General features: G+C 29.3%; 2 protein-coding genes across 2 annotated transcripts; both read left to right on the top strand.

Annotated features, from left to right (window-relative positions):
• The first annotated feature begins 2,393 nt into the window (after window positions 1–2,393).
• Window positions 2,394–7,301, top strand: LOC101257658 (uncharacterized). The gene is made up of 7 exons (XM_004238119.5): window positions 2,394–2,794; window positions 3,758–3,815; window positions 4,759–4,839; window positions 4,992–5,027; window positions 5,393–5,632; window positions 5,716–5,857; window positions 6,477–7,301. Exons 1-7 carry the CDS (start codon window positions 2,619–2,621, stop codon window positions 6,968–6,970), a joined length of 1,227 nt encoding a protein of 408 aa, XP_004238167.2. The 5' UTR covers window positions 2,394–2,618; the 3' UTR covers window positions 6,971–7,301.
• Window positions 7,302–7,411: 110 nt separating this feature from the next.
• LOC101257365 (B3 domain-containing protein At5g42700) lies at window positions 7,412–10,763 on the top strand. Its single transcript, XM_004238118.5, has 7 exons — window positions 7,412–8,344; window positions 8,465–8,560; window positions 8,649–8,683; window positions 8,793–8,961; window positions 9,543–9,749; window positions 9,915–10,006; window positions 10,497–10,763. Exons 1-6 carry the CDS (start codon window positions 8,222–8,224, stop codon window positions 9,996–9,998), a joined length of 714 nt encoding a protein of 237 aa, XP_004238166.1. The 5' UTR covers window positions 7,412–8,221; the 3' UTR covers window positions 9,999–10,006; window positions 10,497–10,763.
• The last annotated feature ends 5,228 nt before the right edge of the window (window positions 10,764–15,991 follow it).

Here is a 15,991-nt window from a genome sequence, read left to right as displayed (position 1 = left end):
AGGATTAGTTGGTTGGAAATCACACAATTATTTAAAACATAATTACTTGTCACTCCCTTCTTTCCATTTTATACGAGATAGTTTGACTCGGTACAAAATTTTAAAAAAAAAAGAAAAATTATAAAAACTTTTGTATGGCTATAAATCATTTTATTAAAGATAAAATTAGAAATTTTGATATTAAGTTGTTACTTAAGAGATGTGTCATTCTTTTTCGGAATGGACTAAAAATTAAAATTAAATCATATAAATTGGAATATGAAAGTATAATAGTTCTTCTTTTATCTCTCTCCTCCTCACCCACCATTTATTCAGCAAATATTGAAATCAAATACAATCCTGAAAATACTCCACAATTTCATTAATTTCATCTTTGCCAATTACTCTTTGTTTCGTATTAATCTCTCTTTAAAATCAAAAGGACATTTTTATTAATTTATGCCATAAAAACCTTTTTAAAAATTAACAATATAAAAAGAATTATTTGTAAGGGTACTCTGGACAAAATACTATTGACCCTAATTTGCTATTGTAAATTGATAAGTAATTTAAAATAATTATTTATAATAATATTGATAACTAATATAAAACCAAGAAAGTACCATGCTTAATACTTTCTTTGAAACAATGATACAAAATCCAAAAAAGGAAGCCGTGTATTTAACTTGTCCACAAATCAAGAAAATCTTATTATTGTCTTTTTACACCATCTTTAGTATTAAACAATTGTATAAAATAATAATAATTAAGTTAATAATTTCAAATGATAAAATTAATTTAATAAAACACGAGTTCATTTTTTTAAAGGAATATGTCACAATAGTTGGGGTCGAGAAATATGAAACAGATGGTTTCGTATATACTTGCTATATCTCTAATTATTCGTTTAATTTTGACAAATTAAGAAATGATATTTTTATTTATTTATTATACTTTCAATTAATTATTTTAAATTTTTTGATTCATTCACTTTATAATTAATAAAAATAAAAATAATATACTTATAATGTTGATCACTATTTTCTTAATAAATATATCAATTCAAAAACGAACAAGTAATTAATAACAGAATCAATAGAATACATAGAATATGGTGATGTTGATTGAAGAACTAAAAGTGATTAAATAGGAAAGTCTTCAAGACACTTCAAAATTAATCAATGAAATCTTTAAATATACACCATTTAATTGGCTAAAGTCTTTTCGTTTACGGCTTGTAAGTTGCTTATTATACTCTCAAACAATTACAAGAATATATTATTCAATACGATTTGCTACTTCCCATATTTTGTCTTATAAATTGACATTTTACCAATTATCATTTCACTAGCTGTGATGCTAACTCTATAAAAATACCTATCACTACCTGCCACGTGGATCAAAAAGACAAGGGTAGAACAGTACTTTTCAGTTTTTGAATGTGATATCGGGGTAGTCGAAAATTAAAGAGTTTTAAAATAAATCAATGTGGATTGTGGTGTAGTGGTGCACTGTTTTATTCTTAATCAGAGATCTCAAGTTCGAGCTCTATGTATAGAGAAATTTTTTGTTATGAGCATCACCCCCATATGAATCGTGCGGAGCACGATTCAAATTTAGTCTGCATTAGAATGATTAAAAACACAATATCTCTCAAATCTTTCCACGTCATTTCTACCATATTTGTTGAATATAATTTTATAAGTAGCTATTTCTTAAAAAACTTATCCAATAAATGCATATTTAATATATTAAATCAAACACTATATCAGAAATGATTTCGTATAACTAATATAAATATCATTAATATCAAGTATCATCATTATTAAACATTATTTTTATGTACTTATCAAACAATCCTTGAAAAAAAGGAAAATAAATTGACATTTTCTTCGTTCATGTTATGTGTCACCTTTTGATTTGATTGGTTATTTAAGATAATTAAATATTTTGTATGACTCAAAATTATTTTATTTAGGATAAAAATAAATATAGTAAAATAATATTCTTTTAGACGAATTAAGAACCTGATTAGTATTACTATGAAAGTTGAGAAGCACTTATTTTGAATTCTTTTTTTTAATAATAACAATTAAATATTTCAATCCTTCAAAAAAAAAATATAATATTGATTCAAAATTTTGAATATAAATATTTTTATTAATTTAATTTTATTTGTAATAGAGGTTTAAATTAGTTTCTTTTATAATAAACTAATTTTAATATTAAATGAACATTAAATAATTGTTAATTTGACTTCAACTTTTTCTTTTTACAAAAGATTACCAAGTCACTCTTTCGAATGAATTAGTTAAATACAAATTAATTTTTTAAAAAGATTTATATTTTTAAAACAAATAATTTTTAATAATATTATCGAACTTCAACACTCAAAAGATGTGACATAAAATGAAACGGTGACAATATTTAACATTAGAGGGTTCTCAATGATTACAGAAAAAGCCAAAGTGAGAACAAGTATGGCCATGGCTGAACCACCATCATCATCATCATATAAATATAAAGAAACTGCAAAATAACATTATTTTATCACTACATATATCGAGGAAAGAAAAACACCCAAGATAAAAAGATTTCAAATTTTTAGCTTGAATTTCAAAATTTGGGGAAATTTGAGGATGTGGGGTTTTGGGGGAAAGTATTATTGGGGAAGAAAAGAGAGAGGAAAAGTTGAAGGTATAGTGGTGGTGTTCGCATGGTTGTCAAGTAAAGATCGATACGTCAACAACTATGTTGATCTCTACTCATCTCTTGGATGGAAATCCCTTGTTTGTCACTCTCAATTTCGTAATATGTATGTTCTCTCTTCTCCATTTACCCTTTTTTTTGGTTATAGCTTGACTAATTTGTCACTCCGCCGGGCAATAGGTATCAGATAGCTCTGTCGATCGTAAAGAAATTGACTAGTATTTTTGGGGGATTTGAATTTGTGACCTTGTGGTTCTTCATTTTTCTTTTTTTGGAATTGTTCTATTTGATTTTTTGGGGGTTTCTATTGTTGGAAAAATAGTTCTTTTTTTGTTTTGTTCTTATTGAGTTTGCTAGAATTTGCTTGAATTAGTTGAAAAGTTTGGGTTTTTTTTTGGGAATGATACATATAAGTAGTATATAAGAATAAAAAAGGCCATCTTAAATTAATGTAATATTTTTGTGCATGCATATAAATATTTAAGGTTCTCTTGTTATAATTTGGTGTTAAGACTACTAATTTTTTTGAGATTGTTGGCACAATCAAAAACATATGCAACATAAACAAATGTCTAACCTTATTAACTAAATAAGTTCTTAATTTTATACATAATATGTAATATTATTATGTGAAGTTTGAGAATATAAATAAAAAAAATAAGTAGAGATAAACCTAAATTAATAATTAAATATTTAAGGCCTCTTTGGTGTATTTTATTGAGACGTTCTTGGCAACACAATTTTGTTTTAGAAAAAAAAAAAAGAAAGAAGAAAAACATAATATTAATACCTAACTTTTTTTGGCACATACTTTGTATTATCGAATAAGCACACATGAGATCTCTAATTTTATAAACAAAATCTAAAACTGCAAGCTAAATTGATGGTGCATAAATTGATGAACTGTTAGGTGATCTCAGTTAATATCGAGAATTTTACTCTTGATTTATGGATTTTTATTATAATATTGGTTCAGTATGTTAGCTGCTTCTTTCTCCTGCTGTCCAAATTTTAAAGAAAGAGAACCTGCAGTGCAAATTTATGAGATTGTTACTCATTGATCTTGCAGGTTTTTTCCTGATAAAGCTGCAGCACTGGCAGCAGAGATTATGAACGAGCTTGTTAAGGTTAGTCCTGTGTGAAAGTTACAATCTCTCTTCTCCCATTGATAAAAGCGGGATTTTATCCATGCTTAGCACACGAAAAAGATCATTGACAGGTTGTGAAAGCTTTATTATATGGATGATCTTATTAAAATCTCATGGACAGTATGAGCTCTCCTCCCATATGATGCATGTCAACTTTATTACGTGTTCTCCTTCAATAATTGAAGACGTGGTAGAAAAGTTCTACAAGATGTCAAAGAACCGAACCACAAAGTCCTTTCTTTTCATTCCAAAGTGAAGTTGAAAGTTTAAACCCGATTTTACTCCTATGAACGGCATGACCTTCTGAATAATTACGTCCCCATGAGAAGCCAATTAGTACAAATTTCAGATGATCTGGAAGTTGAGCCTCTTTGGCTTCTAGGAGAGTGTATTATTCAGGATGAACATATCTCAGAGAGGAGTGGCCCAAAAGCAATCTCCCTAAAGTCTGTGGAAGTGATCACCAACCTTATAACAAACTTGTTTTGAACTCTTTACATTTCTGATTTCTTTCCAAAGTGGGATCACATAAGAAGACCTATGAACTTTAGTGAACCCATTACCTGCTTACATGCCTGATTTGGGAACAGTTAGCCATTTCCATTCTCGAAGACTCTAAGCAGATTTATTTACATATTGCTTGAAAAAATTGACATAGTTGCATAGCAATGACCCTGCTAAAAAGATATATCGGCTTATCTTTTCTGTATATTTATTTTCTTATTTACTCTCAAATGGTTATACAAGCTCAACTATGAGTTTTTGTATATTCTATCGAGACCTCAGTAATTTATTTCTCAAATCTCTATGACTAACCTAACAAGAATGAATGACTTTGTTATTATCATATAGAAATTAATAGCCATGTTTCTGTCATGTTATGACTTTCTAATGGCCACTTTGTTTAATGTTGTATGTGTAGGAGCTTAAAGTTAGACCATGCCCTGTTGTCTTTGCATCTTTTTCAGGTGGACCCAAAGCATGCATGTATAAGGTTCTCCAGGTAAAGAATGAATCTTTGAAAAATGTAGTATGATCATTGTTGCCCATATGTATGTCAGTACATACAACAGTTTGAAGTATTTATTTCTTTTCTATTATAGTGTATTCTAGTTGGTGCAACTAATTTCTTTTTTTCTTTTAATTTGATCACAGATAATCGAGGGCAAATATGAAGAACATACCAATCTGGTATACTCCATTATGTTTTTCTCTCACAATGTTTATGTTTTTCTTGTTTGTTACAAAGAGACAAGCTTGGACATCAGTGAAGCGGTTAAATGCCAACTTAATTTCCATTCCATAACATGATTTGTTTTTTCAAATTTTCAAGCTTACTGTACATTTCTATCTAAAAAAGTTCTATATACCAGGAACAACATTAGCATATCATAATCCTCCTCTTCCCTTTTGTCATATTCTGGTTGCTTTATCTTCTAAAAATGTATGATACCTCCACCACGCCTGCTTCCTAATTGTGATAGTCCATTCCCTTTTTAAAGTGAAGTGATTACACTGTCAGTGATCTCTGATCTGATAATTTGTTTAATATGAAGGGTGAGTTCCGACTTGTTAGAGACTGTCTTTCGGGCTACATTTTCGATTCTTCTCCAGTTGACTTTACTAGTGATCTGGGTACTAAATTTATACTACATCCAAACGTTCTTGGAATGTCACGCCCTCCTCGCCTAGCCTCATGGATAGTAAATGGAATTGCTTCCAGTATGGATGCCCTCTTCCTTAAAAGATTTGAATCACACCGTGCCGAATTTTGGCAGACTCTATATGCTTCTGTTGTGAGTGTCTCTCATCTTTTACTCATTGTCCTCCCCCATCGCCATGTATATTTCTGCTTGGCTTACTAATGTTTTTCTCACAGAGCACGGGAGCTCCGTATCTCATATTGTGCTCAGAAGATGATGATCTTGCTCCTTGCCAAACTATTTGCAATTTTGCTCAGCGACTTAAAGATCTTGGCTCTGATGTCAAACTACTAAAATGGAGTAGCTCCCCTCACGTAGGTATGGGGCTAATCCTGCTAATCCTTTCTTACTTCATGTTCCAGAGGTTTGGTCTGTTGGATATCAATAAATTATAAAACAAATAAAAATCCTAATATTACTATATTTGCTATTAAGATTCCGATAGCAACTGTCAGTAGAGGGCCAGAAGTTGGCCTCATGATATGTTATCTTTTTACACCTTAGGAAGAGAAAAAAAATAGAACTTCGGAATGAAAGTATCTACTAACCATGGATGTTGAGTTTCAAGGAGTTTAGTTGCTCAAGGAAGAGCAAAAGACAGTTGCAAGAACTGAAGTTGCATATATTCATTCACAAGAATCTTGAACTTTTGTAGTCAAGCCCGCTCTCTTCCCATTCCTCCCAATCTAAAGCAGTCTTATTGACATCTCCCTTCTATATTTTATTGCAATCCACTCTATGTGTCTCTCTGTCATTTCTGAGATAAAGCATATTGTTTTCTGGAATTGTCAGAGAGAGAGACATTTTACTAGGATTTATCTAGTTGGAATTAGCACAAGATAGTACATTACTGGTTATTATGCATATTCAGGTTTTATAGCTTTTCACAATCATGTGATTTTGATAAAAGTCGTCTATTGTGACTTCCATCAACCAGGTCACTATCGGTACCACCAAAATGAATACAAGGCTGCAGTGGCTGAGCTTCTTGGAAAAGCTGCTATGATCTATTCTCAAAGAATTCGTCAGCTTGAAGGGGAGAAGATGGTGTTGGAAGGGTCACATGATGGAATCTCTGAGCCTCTAGGCAATCTTAGAAAAGCCGCTGCTACTGCAAATCAAAGCTTCCAGAGCATTTCCCTTGAGATAAATGACCACTTCTTAGTACCCAACTCTGTGGAGTATCATGAGGGCAGTAATGGCGGGTCAGTTCAGCACGAACAGAAAGAACGATACATTCCCCTATCAACCCCACCAAAAATCAATGCTCATGGTGTTCTTGGTCAAGTTCTATTTGATGTGTGTGTCCCAAAGGTTGTTGAAGACTGGGACATAAGGTCATCGCCAACTTACAGGAAGACATCATTTCCATCAACTCGAAGGCATTCACCTTTCAATCCTATGAAATGCATTCGCCGTTCAAGATTGTAGGATTTCCAGTTCATGATCTTAGTGAAGAGAATATCAAGAATACACGGGACATGAGAATGCCATCGGAAAAGAAAATCGAGACTGACTCTCAGGCTTGCTTGTTCATTTTGTTGGCGAAATAAGAACAACTCTCAGGAATCCAGAGGTACATTACTTAAATCGGCTAAATGTAAGCCTAATTTTGGATAGATTTTGCTGTGAAAAAAAGATAAAATTTAACAAAGTGTTGATGTTGTGAAGGTTTCCATCTTCATTTGTTGCATTACTCTGATTGTACAGAATTTCACTTTGCTGATGTAGAATATAAATTTATATTTTTTTGCTTCAAGAATCAGAAGTGATTTCAAACGGTGACTTTACTTTTGAGCTGTATTTACTGTTTAGTCTTTTTGTTTTTTCCGCTCAGTGTCCGCTACCTGCATTGAAGCCTGACTTATCCAGATTTGTACATTGTAAGGATCCATTTTTGGAGATGTCGCTCCTAACAAGATTCTTTCCAAATAATATTGAAAGATTTACCAAATCAAATGAGTCCAAATGAATAAAAATGGACATTAATCCAGCAAATGGTTGGTTGACCGTGTGAATTTGCTCATATGGTACTAGGTTCTATATCGGGGTATTGAATAGTGATGAAGATTTACAATAAAAATGGGTCCAAATGAATAAAAATGGACTAAATTAGTTCAACTAATAGTCAATTGACCGTGTGAATTTGCTCATATCGTAGATTTCTTGTTCAAATTGATGTTGAATAATAGCGAAGATTTATTATTTAAAATGAGTCCAAGTGAATAGAAACGGACATTAATTCAATAAGTTTGAGATTAAGATACAAGTACATCGTACCTCACACAATATATATAACTTCATATAACCGTATTACATTTCTATTACTTTTTTCGTCTTATCATCTCATGTCATTTGGGTTTACTTACCAAACACCAAAAATAGGTAAGAAACTTTGATTATTTTCCCTAAAAAAATATTTTCGAATAAAAGATGAATGCATAAAGATTTGAAATCATTAATTTGGCGGTTTGATTATACATTGCCCAATAAGAAGTTAATTCCGTACACTCATACAGAGGATGTGTTGAGTGGGGTACGTGAGTACTGAAGTGGTATTCCAACGGTCGACTCTGCTCTACTTTCTATAAAAAAATGCTCTAAAAATGATTTTGTTCTACAAATATTATTCATCTTCTGCTCAAAAATACTTATTTTGTTTACATCAAATCGAAAACAAAAATGGTGAAATATGAGGATTTGCGGAAGCAGAGATTGGAAGAAAACAAGAAAAGAATGGAAGAACTTAATCTTCCTCTGCTTACTCAAGCTCTAAAAAATTCAACTTCCCCCAAAACTACTCCTGTAATTATTCATCTTCTTTAACCTAGAAAAAAAATAATAAAAATCCTTTCTTTTTTTAGCATTTATCCCAAAAATTTAACTCATTTTTCTCTATTTTGTTTGTTTATGGGAAATTTATAGATGAAGAGGACAAAACCTCGTGTTGTTGGAACAGAGCTAGTTGCTGTGCGAAGATCACCTCGTGTAGCTAAAAGCCCTGCTCCTGAATACAAAGAAGTACTACATTTTCTCTTTTTGTTTCTTTTTTTCCTTTTTTTTTTTGAGTAATTTTTTACTAATTTTTCTATGTTTTTTTGGAGTGCAGGTGATTCATTATGAAAGAGTGATGATACCAAGAAGGTAAAACTTTCTTTTTGTTGTTAAAGATTTCATTTTTATTACTTTTCTTGAATCCATTGTAGAATGTGAAAATGAAATAATATCTTATATTCATATTTGTTTTGTTTAGGTTGGCTACACCAACGAAGAGGGATAGGTTGTTTTTTGCGTATGCTTCTGATGAAGAAAGGGCTGCTTCGATAGAGAAAGCTGAGAAACTTGAAGCAAGTCTTGGATCAGACTATCCTATATTAGTTAGACCAATGCTTCCTTCCCATGTTTCTGGAGGTTTTTGGCTGGTGAGATACTCAGTCATATGTCTATCTTTGTCTTGAAAGTTGGATTATTTCGTATCGAAATGAAATATATGTAAATAAAATGGAACAATAGAGTGTGTTAAGTTATAGGCCAAAAGGGGTTAGTTCAATTGACAAATGTTGAGGGATTTGTGTTTATAGGTCACTTGTTTGAGTCATATGATAAGAGAAGTAAATGTAGTACTTAAGTGGAGAAGATAGAGGGGCGGATCCATAATCACGAGTTTTGGAAGTTGTTGTTCTGAATCAGAAGAAGTTTACAATTAGGAAACTTCAGAATGTACTAAGCTTTGATAAAGTTATTGCCCAATGCCAACATAATGAAGATCATATTGTTGCTATCTTTTGAGGGCTTCTGTATTCTTTTCTGTAGTGATGCAATTTGATCATAGTATTGATTTAGAATGTAATATGAATAGACGGATGTTTAAATAGAGCGATATGTGCAGTGAAGATCCATATTGTAGACCACGACTTGCTTAGGATTGTCCGTAGTAGTAGTAGTAGTTGTAATTGTTGTTGAGTGAAGGCGGACAGTAACTCATTTGCAACTCATGCTGCAGGGTCTCCCATCGAATTTCTGCAGGAAGAACCTTCCAAGAAGAGATGACACTATCACCTTAATTGATGAAACGGGAGAAGAATGGCCAACTGTGTACTTGGCTCAAAAATTTGGACTTAGTGGTGGATGGAAGAGGTTTTCTGTGGATCATGACTTGGCCGATGGAGATACAATCGTGTTCCATTTGATTCGTCCAACAAAATTCAAGGTATAACCCTTCTGAATAAGGATGTTTGTAAGCTTGTCATTGAACACCTTTAGCTCAAATTTCGTATGCAACAACGTTGAGCTGCAACATTGTTTGACAACACGCTGTTGACACGAGTGTGATGAAATCTTGATCGATGTATCTTTTCTCTCCTTTGTTGTGTAGGTATATATCATAAGAGTAAACAATGCCAGTGAGACTGTAAGTACTCAAACCTCAACCTCAACCTCAAGCAGTGAAGCCTTTTAAAATTCCAGGTACATATTGCTTATTATATAGTATGATTGGATTGAAGTTGTGATTTGCATAGAGATGTAAAAGTTGCGACAATAACATACATATCAGTATAATCTCACAAGTGGAGTCTGAAGTCACAATTCTTGATAAATTCATGATTTTTATAATGATCCAACTTGCAATGTTGTGTTATAGTCTGCAGACAACTGTACTTAACAGGGTTACAGCTAGTTGTATTATTATATAGCTGGAGACAAAAAATGCAAGAAAAACTACAGAACTAAACATGTCAATTCTTATAGAGCACATTAATTATAGATGAAAAATGGGAAACATGATCACACGCATATGTTATTGCTAGCTACTAGAGATTAAACAACACACCATATATAAATGTCTTTTTGAGGGCCATTGTCCTTTAAATCCATGTCTATAACAATGTATAACTTTCTTCTTGTCATGATAGGCCACGTTTGTCTCTCTAACAAACAACTCTAATGACTTTTGCAGGAGAAGAGAATGTTGCTGCTACGCGTTGTGTGCTTCTCTGTCTCATATTTTGTCGAACAACATGTTTTTAATAGATCTAAACAACAACGACGAGGATGATCTTGATTCTAACAAGTCATTGCCAGATTATTAGTTTAGTTCTTAGTAGAGTAGTAGTAGTAGTACATAAAATCCAAGAATGATAGGTTTGATGTTGCTCATTTTGATGCTCCAAGTTGGACTTGTACTCAAAAATGCCAATTTTAAGTTAGTTATTATGTTTTCACACGCACTTTCTCCATTTGTTTATCATTGCACAACGGAAAATGGTCAGAAATGCTCTTAAACGCGCAATTTTTATTTCAAGGCTATTTTGGTTGGGACATATAGAAACACAAGGGGCTACTAATTTAGTTGGGAACTCATAAATTTATTGGTTGGGACATGAGGGCCTAATTTGGTTGTGAACTAATAAATGTGTTTAGTGACAACTTTGTAACTATAGAAACTTATATGTACCTAAATTTTTACATAGAATTAAATAATTAAACCATATTATAAATATATATAATATGGTTGTGAACATGTGGAACCACATTCCACGCGGTTGCCAACAGCTAATTAAGTTGTAAGAAGTAACAAATATATGTAACATAATAGGAAAATTAGAATATAAAAGTATTAAAATATTAAAATAATATTTTGACCAAGACAAATCTAGGGTGTGAAATGACTATAGCAGCAAAAAAAATATTCAGCTATATATTCTAGAATCAATTGTTTCATTATTACTTTACTCTAAACACGAACAATAAATTACATTTTCATAATTAAATATAGTTTGATAAACTTTATTAAAATGAGATAAGTGAAATTGACTGGTAATCCAATTTGACCCGCTCTTGCCAAAAAAATAATTAAGACGGTGATTTAATTAGTTTCATTAAATTGAACAATTAATCAAGGATCTATAGATTATGTACTATTAATTAATTATTCTTGTATATTATTAATGAATATAATATATACATTTATTCTGTACAACCGCCATGTCGCACGTTTGATCCAGTTAATATGTTTAGATTATAACGCTTCAAGTTAATAATCCAAATATTCTTGTATTAGTGGTTATATTTGTTTGTTTTAAAGTTATTTTTTGTTTTTATTCTGTATGCTCAATATTAATATTGGGGCTCCTACTAATTTTTTCGCCTACTTGAATTTCTTTTTTTAAAAAAATAAATCTAAAATATATAATAAAAACTAAGAAAATATTATCCATCTAATCACAAAAGAAACAAAGATATAACAAAAAGGAAGATAAAAAACCTAAGCAGAAATAAAATATGGTGCTAATTGTAATCGACATATCTTGCCATGAAAAATTTAATCAATAAAACACAATTGATTCATTCGGAGGTGACGCTCTAAATGTTTTTTTTTAAGATTTAAATTTAAAATTTCTAATTAAGAATAAAACTAATTCTATCTCTGCACGATAACTCATATCAATTAGTTAGATACATTTTTTATTTTTGTAATATAGTTGATAAGTTATCAACAATGAAGTGGTTCCATATTGATCTGTTTCATCTAAATTATATAGTTTTAATGATGATGATGGTTTAGTTGTTGCATTTGTATTGGTTTATGAATTGATTAAAGTTGTTGTAAGTTGCAAATTGTGTGCTTTTTTTTTTCAAATGATGATATACAATTACTTTTTAAAAAAATTGCCATGTCACAACTCAACTCAAAGTTATCATTCATCAAATATATATAATATCCATGCAAATTAATCATAACTCAACGTCTTAAATATACACTCGTATAATTGCTTAGTCAAACAAGCGATAAATAGAATCCTAAACCAAGAAACACATGACAAGAATAAAAATAATCCTTTTTAAAAAAAATTATTTCATGCGTTATAATAATTATGAATTATAAATTAAAATATATATATTTAATGGTATTAAACATATCAAAACGGTAATTAGTAACTGATCAGAGAGGATGATCAGTCACATTAGAATTGAAAAAATTGACCTTGTCTCATAACATTGTGAATCTAGCTCAGATACCATTTCTATGAACCACTTCGAAATTCCTCATGAAATAAAGGAGATAAACTTCACAACTTTACGTTGTGTTTTAAAAAATTATTTTATTTAAATATAAATAATTTTCTTTAAAATAACTAATAAAATGCTGACACGTAATATAAAAAGTCTTTACATTATTCATGATAATTCCCCAAGTAAAATCGGAAGAAAATGACTTCTACGCATTTATAAGCCTTACCCTACATTGCGAAGATAAAAATATTATTTGCGATAGGTAACGATTGATGGAAACGCATGAGAGGTGCGCGTGGGGAAAAGTTTGACATGTGATTGACGCCGTGGATTTCGGGGGCCATTTGTTAAGTCAAAGCATTTGGTTGGAAGACAGACCGGAGAATATGAAAATGTTACCCCACATTTATCCATATTTACATTTTACTCCCCAAACTTTTATTTGTTTTATTTTTTCAAATAATCTGACTATATCTTAGTGATTTTGATTCATATAGCATTGTATGAATTTACATATATATATATATATATAATTTAAATTAGTTGATTTAGTATATGTATATTTTGTTTACTAATAATTAATAATAGATATTTAGTTAATTATATATAAACACAATATATAATGCAAGTTCTTTTTATAACTGTTTATTTATTAATGTGAACCGTTAATCATAGACTTGCGACGAGATATATAGAATCTCTTTATTATTAATTAAATTTTATATATGAGACTTTATTTTAGATAGAAAATACTTAATTTTAATGAACTTATATGATTTCAAACTTAAATTAATAGAATATTAATATAAATATTAATAATTAATAACAAAATAAAATAATGAAAAATCTTAAATATAGCTCTACGTGCCAATCAGTTACTCATTGGCCGACTCAAAGTGATAAGTCGGCCTATTCCATTTGCTTAAAGAAATAATAAAATAATCACCAAATATCAATAATTATATCGGAATGATTGAGATTTTTTTATTTTTAATTATCAATTTTAAATTTAGAGTTTTTAGAAAAAAAAAATATGTTGAATGTTTTCTTTTCATAAATGAAATTTTTAAATGAATAAATTTAAATTTAATTATTTTTGTACAAAAATATTAAATATCGAGCGAAAAAATAATTTATCAAAGTGCCCATTTTCTTATTTCTTTTTATAATTTTATTTGTTAGAAGTCACATGTAAGGAGGTCCTATTCAGAGTAAGTGCATAACAGAAAAGTTGTAGACAAGAAAGTCAGTCCAAAGTTTTAAATATACGTATTTTTTATTTTTATTTTTTGGAATTATGTTACGAAATATAGTTTAGAAAAAAAATGTTCACAAAAATTTCATGGAATTAAATGTAAATAAGAATTGAAACATATAAGTAGTTGAAAAGAAGTAGTATGAGGGAAAAAAACATGAACGTTATATAGAGAAGGGAAAAAATATATATAAGGTGATAGCGTTGTATTTTTCTTTTAATTTTTTATTTGATATTTAATAGATCTATTGGGGCATGAATTTGCTAGAAAGATTGTTGGTATATACAAATTCGTCGACTTTATTAATTTTTACTTAGATCATATATTTATATTAAAAAATTTATTAAAGTAAAATATATAATTGGTGATTTGTAAACTCATTCGTAAACTAAAACGAGTTATAATTGTTCAATGAAATTAGTTACTAACTAATTTAGCTCTGTTTTTTTTACGACACACTCAAATTTGCTTTTTGATTCCTAAAATATTTACAACACAAATATTTGACATGTTATATCATGTTTTAACATTTGGGAAACTTACATAAATACTAATAAAAAAAATATTTACCATTTATAACAATAATATGTTTTTTTACTTGATCATTTTTAATTTATTTATAATACAAGTTTAATACATATACAAAGAACAATTTATCATTCACATATAATATAAATTCTAATGATGAATAATACATTTATCACACATTTTAATACACTTATAATACAATGTAACAATTTTTTTATCAAAAAAACATGATATATTTCAAAAAAACAATTATAATTCATATATACTGTATGCATAATTCACTTTTAATACATATTATAAGTTTAACAAAACATTGGTATAAATGGTTTAAACAAAAGATATTGCCAAAATCAGTACTTATTTTTTAAAATTTTCGCAAAGTTGGGTGCATGATTTCAATGATACGCTTAAAACACATATATATTAGATCTTAGCTACGTTATTCTATATTATAAATTTAATTTATTGACTTGGTTTTTTCTTTGGTGACCTATTCTTGCTCAATACATAATTGATTATGAAGAAACATTCAATTTGTCAATAACATCCAAGGACCAAGATATTGATTAATTATATTCAAAAAAGTATTTGATTAAGACTTGGTCATTTCTTAAAACTTCTCTTGTATTATAATTGATGTGAATATTGAATTTTAATTTTTATGTTGAAATATGTATTTATATCTCTCTTTGCTTTTCTTTTTTTCTTAAATAAGAAGAGATAATATCAAATTGGATAGAGTGGGATGAAGGAATAACTTTTTATCCAACTCCCTTTTGAATTGTAAGAATTGGAATAGGTTGAAATTTTGATCTAAAAAGAACAATACCTTTGAGAATGCAAAAAAAATAAAAAAAATTGTGGGTTCAATTCTAATTGTCCCTATCCTTCTTCTATTCTTTTATAAATTTATGTAATGAAAAAATAAATCCTTTCCATGTTTTATTCCAAAAATGTTTGATGTTTGCCAATTGCTTAGAAAATATTTTAAAAGTAAGTTTTCTAAGGAAAAAAAAATTACATTAGAGCGATTTGTTTAAATGTAGAAATTCTTTTTATAACGTTATAAAATTATTTGCTTAAATATAAAAAAAATAAAATTAGGACGTTATAAAACTATTTGCTTAAATATAGAAACTCTTTTTGAGATGTTACAAACCTTGCTAAAAATAGTAATATTTTACACTATTTAACGGGTCACCTCATTTCTTTTTACGTTAACTAAAAACACAATAAATACAAAGCATATACTAATTTACAGTGTTGTTTTCATTTTCATTTAATAAAAGTGATCTGTTTTTCTTTTGCCTCTTAAATATTATGCACTTATTAAAGTAAGTAGCAACTTTCGTCTTAAACTGTAATAAATATTTTTCAAATTTAAAAGAAAGTTGCTCAGATAAATAAATATTTTAATATTTAAATTTACGATTACTCGCTCCATCCAAATTTATATAATATCATTTAGTTAAATACATAATTTAAGAAATATTAGAAAATTTTACAATATCTAAAAATAGTCTAAAATAATAAATTGTCTTTTTCTAACAAAAATAGTTTTCTTCTCCCAAAAGAGGAAACAAAAGAGAAAAAGAAAACGCGCCAAGTTGCGTAATTTAGCAGAAAGGGCGTAGGATAAGGTAATTAACAGCTC

Source organism: Solanum lycopersicum, chromosome 4 (genome assembly GCF_036512215.1).
Source record: "Solanum lycopersicum chromosome 4, SLM_r2.1".
NCBI classification, from domain to species: Eukaryota; Viridiplantae; Streptophyta; class Magnoliopsida; order Solanales; family Solanaceae; genus Solanum; species Solanum lycopersicum.
The sequence above is the reverse complement of the archived record's forward strand: the minus strand, read 5'-3'. Positions and strand labels throughout refer to the sequence as shown.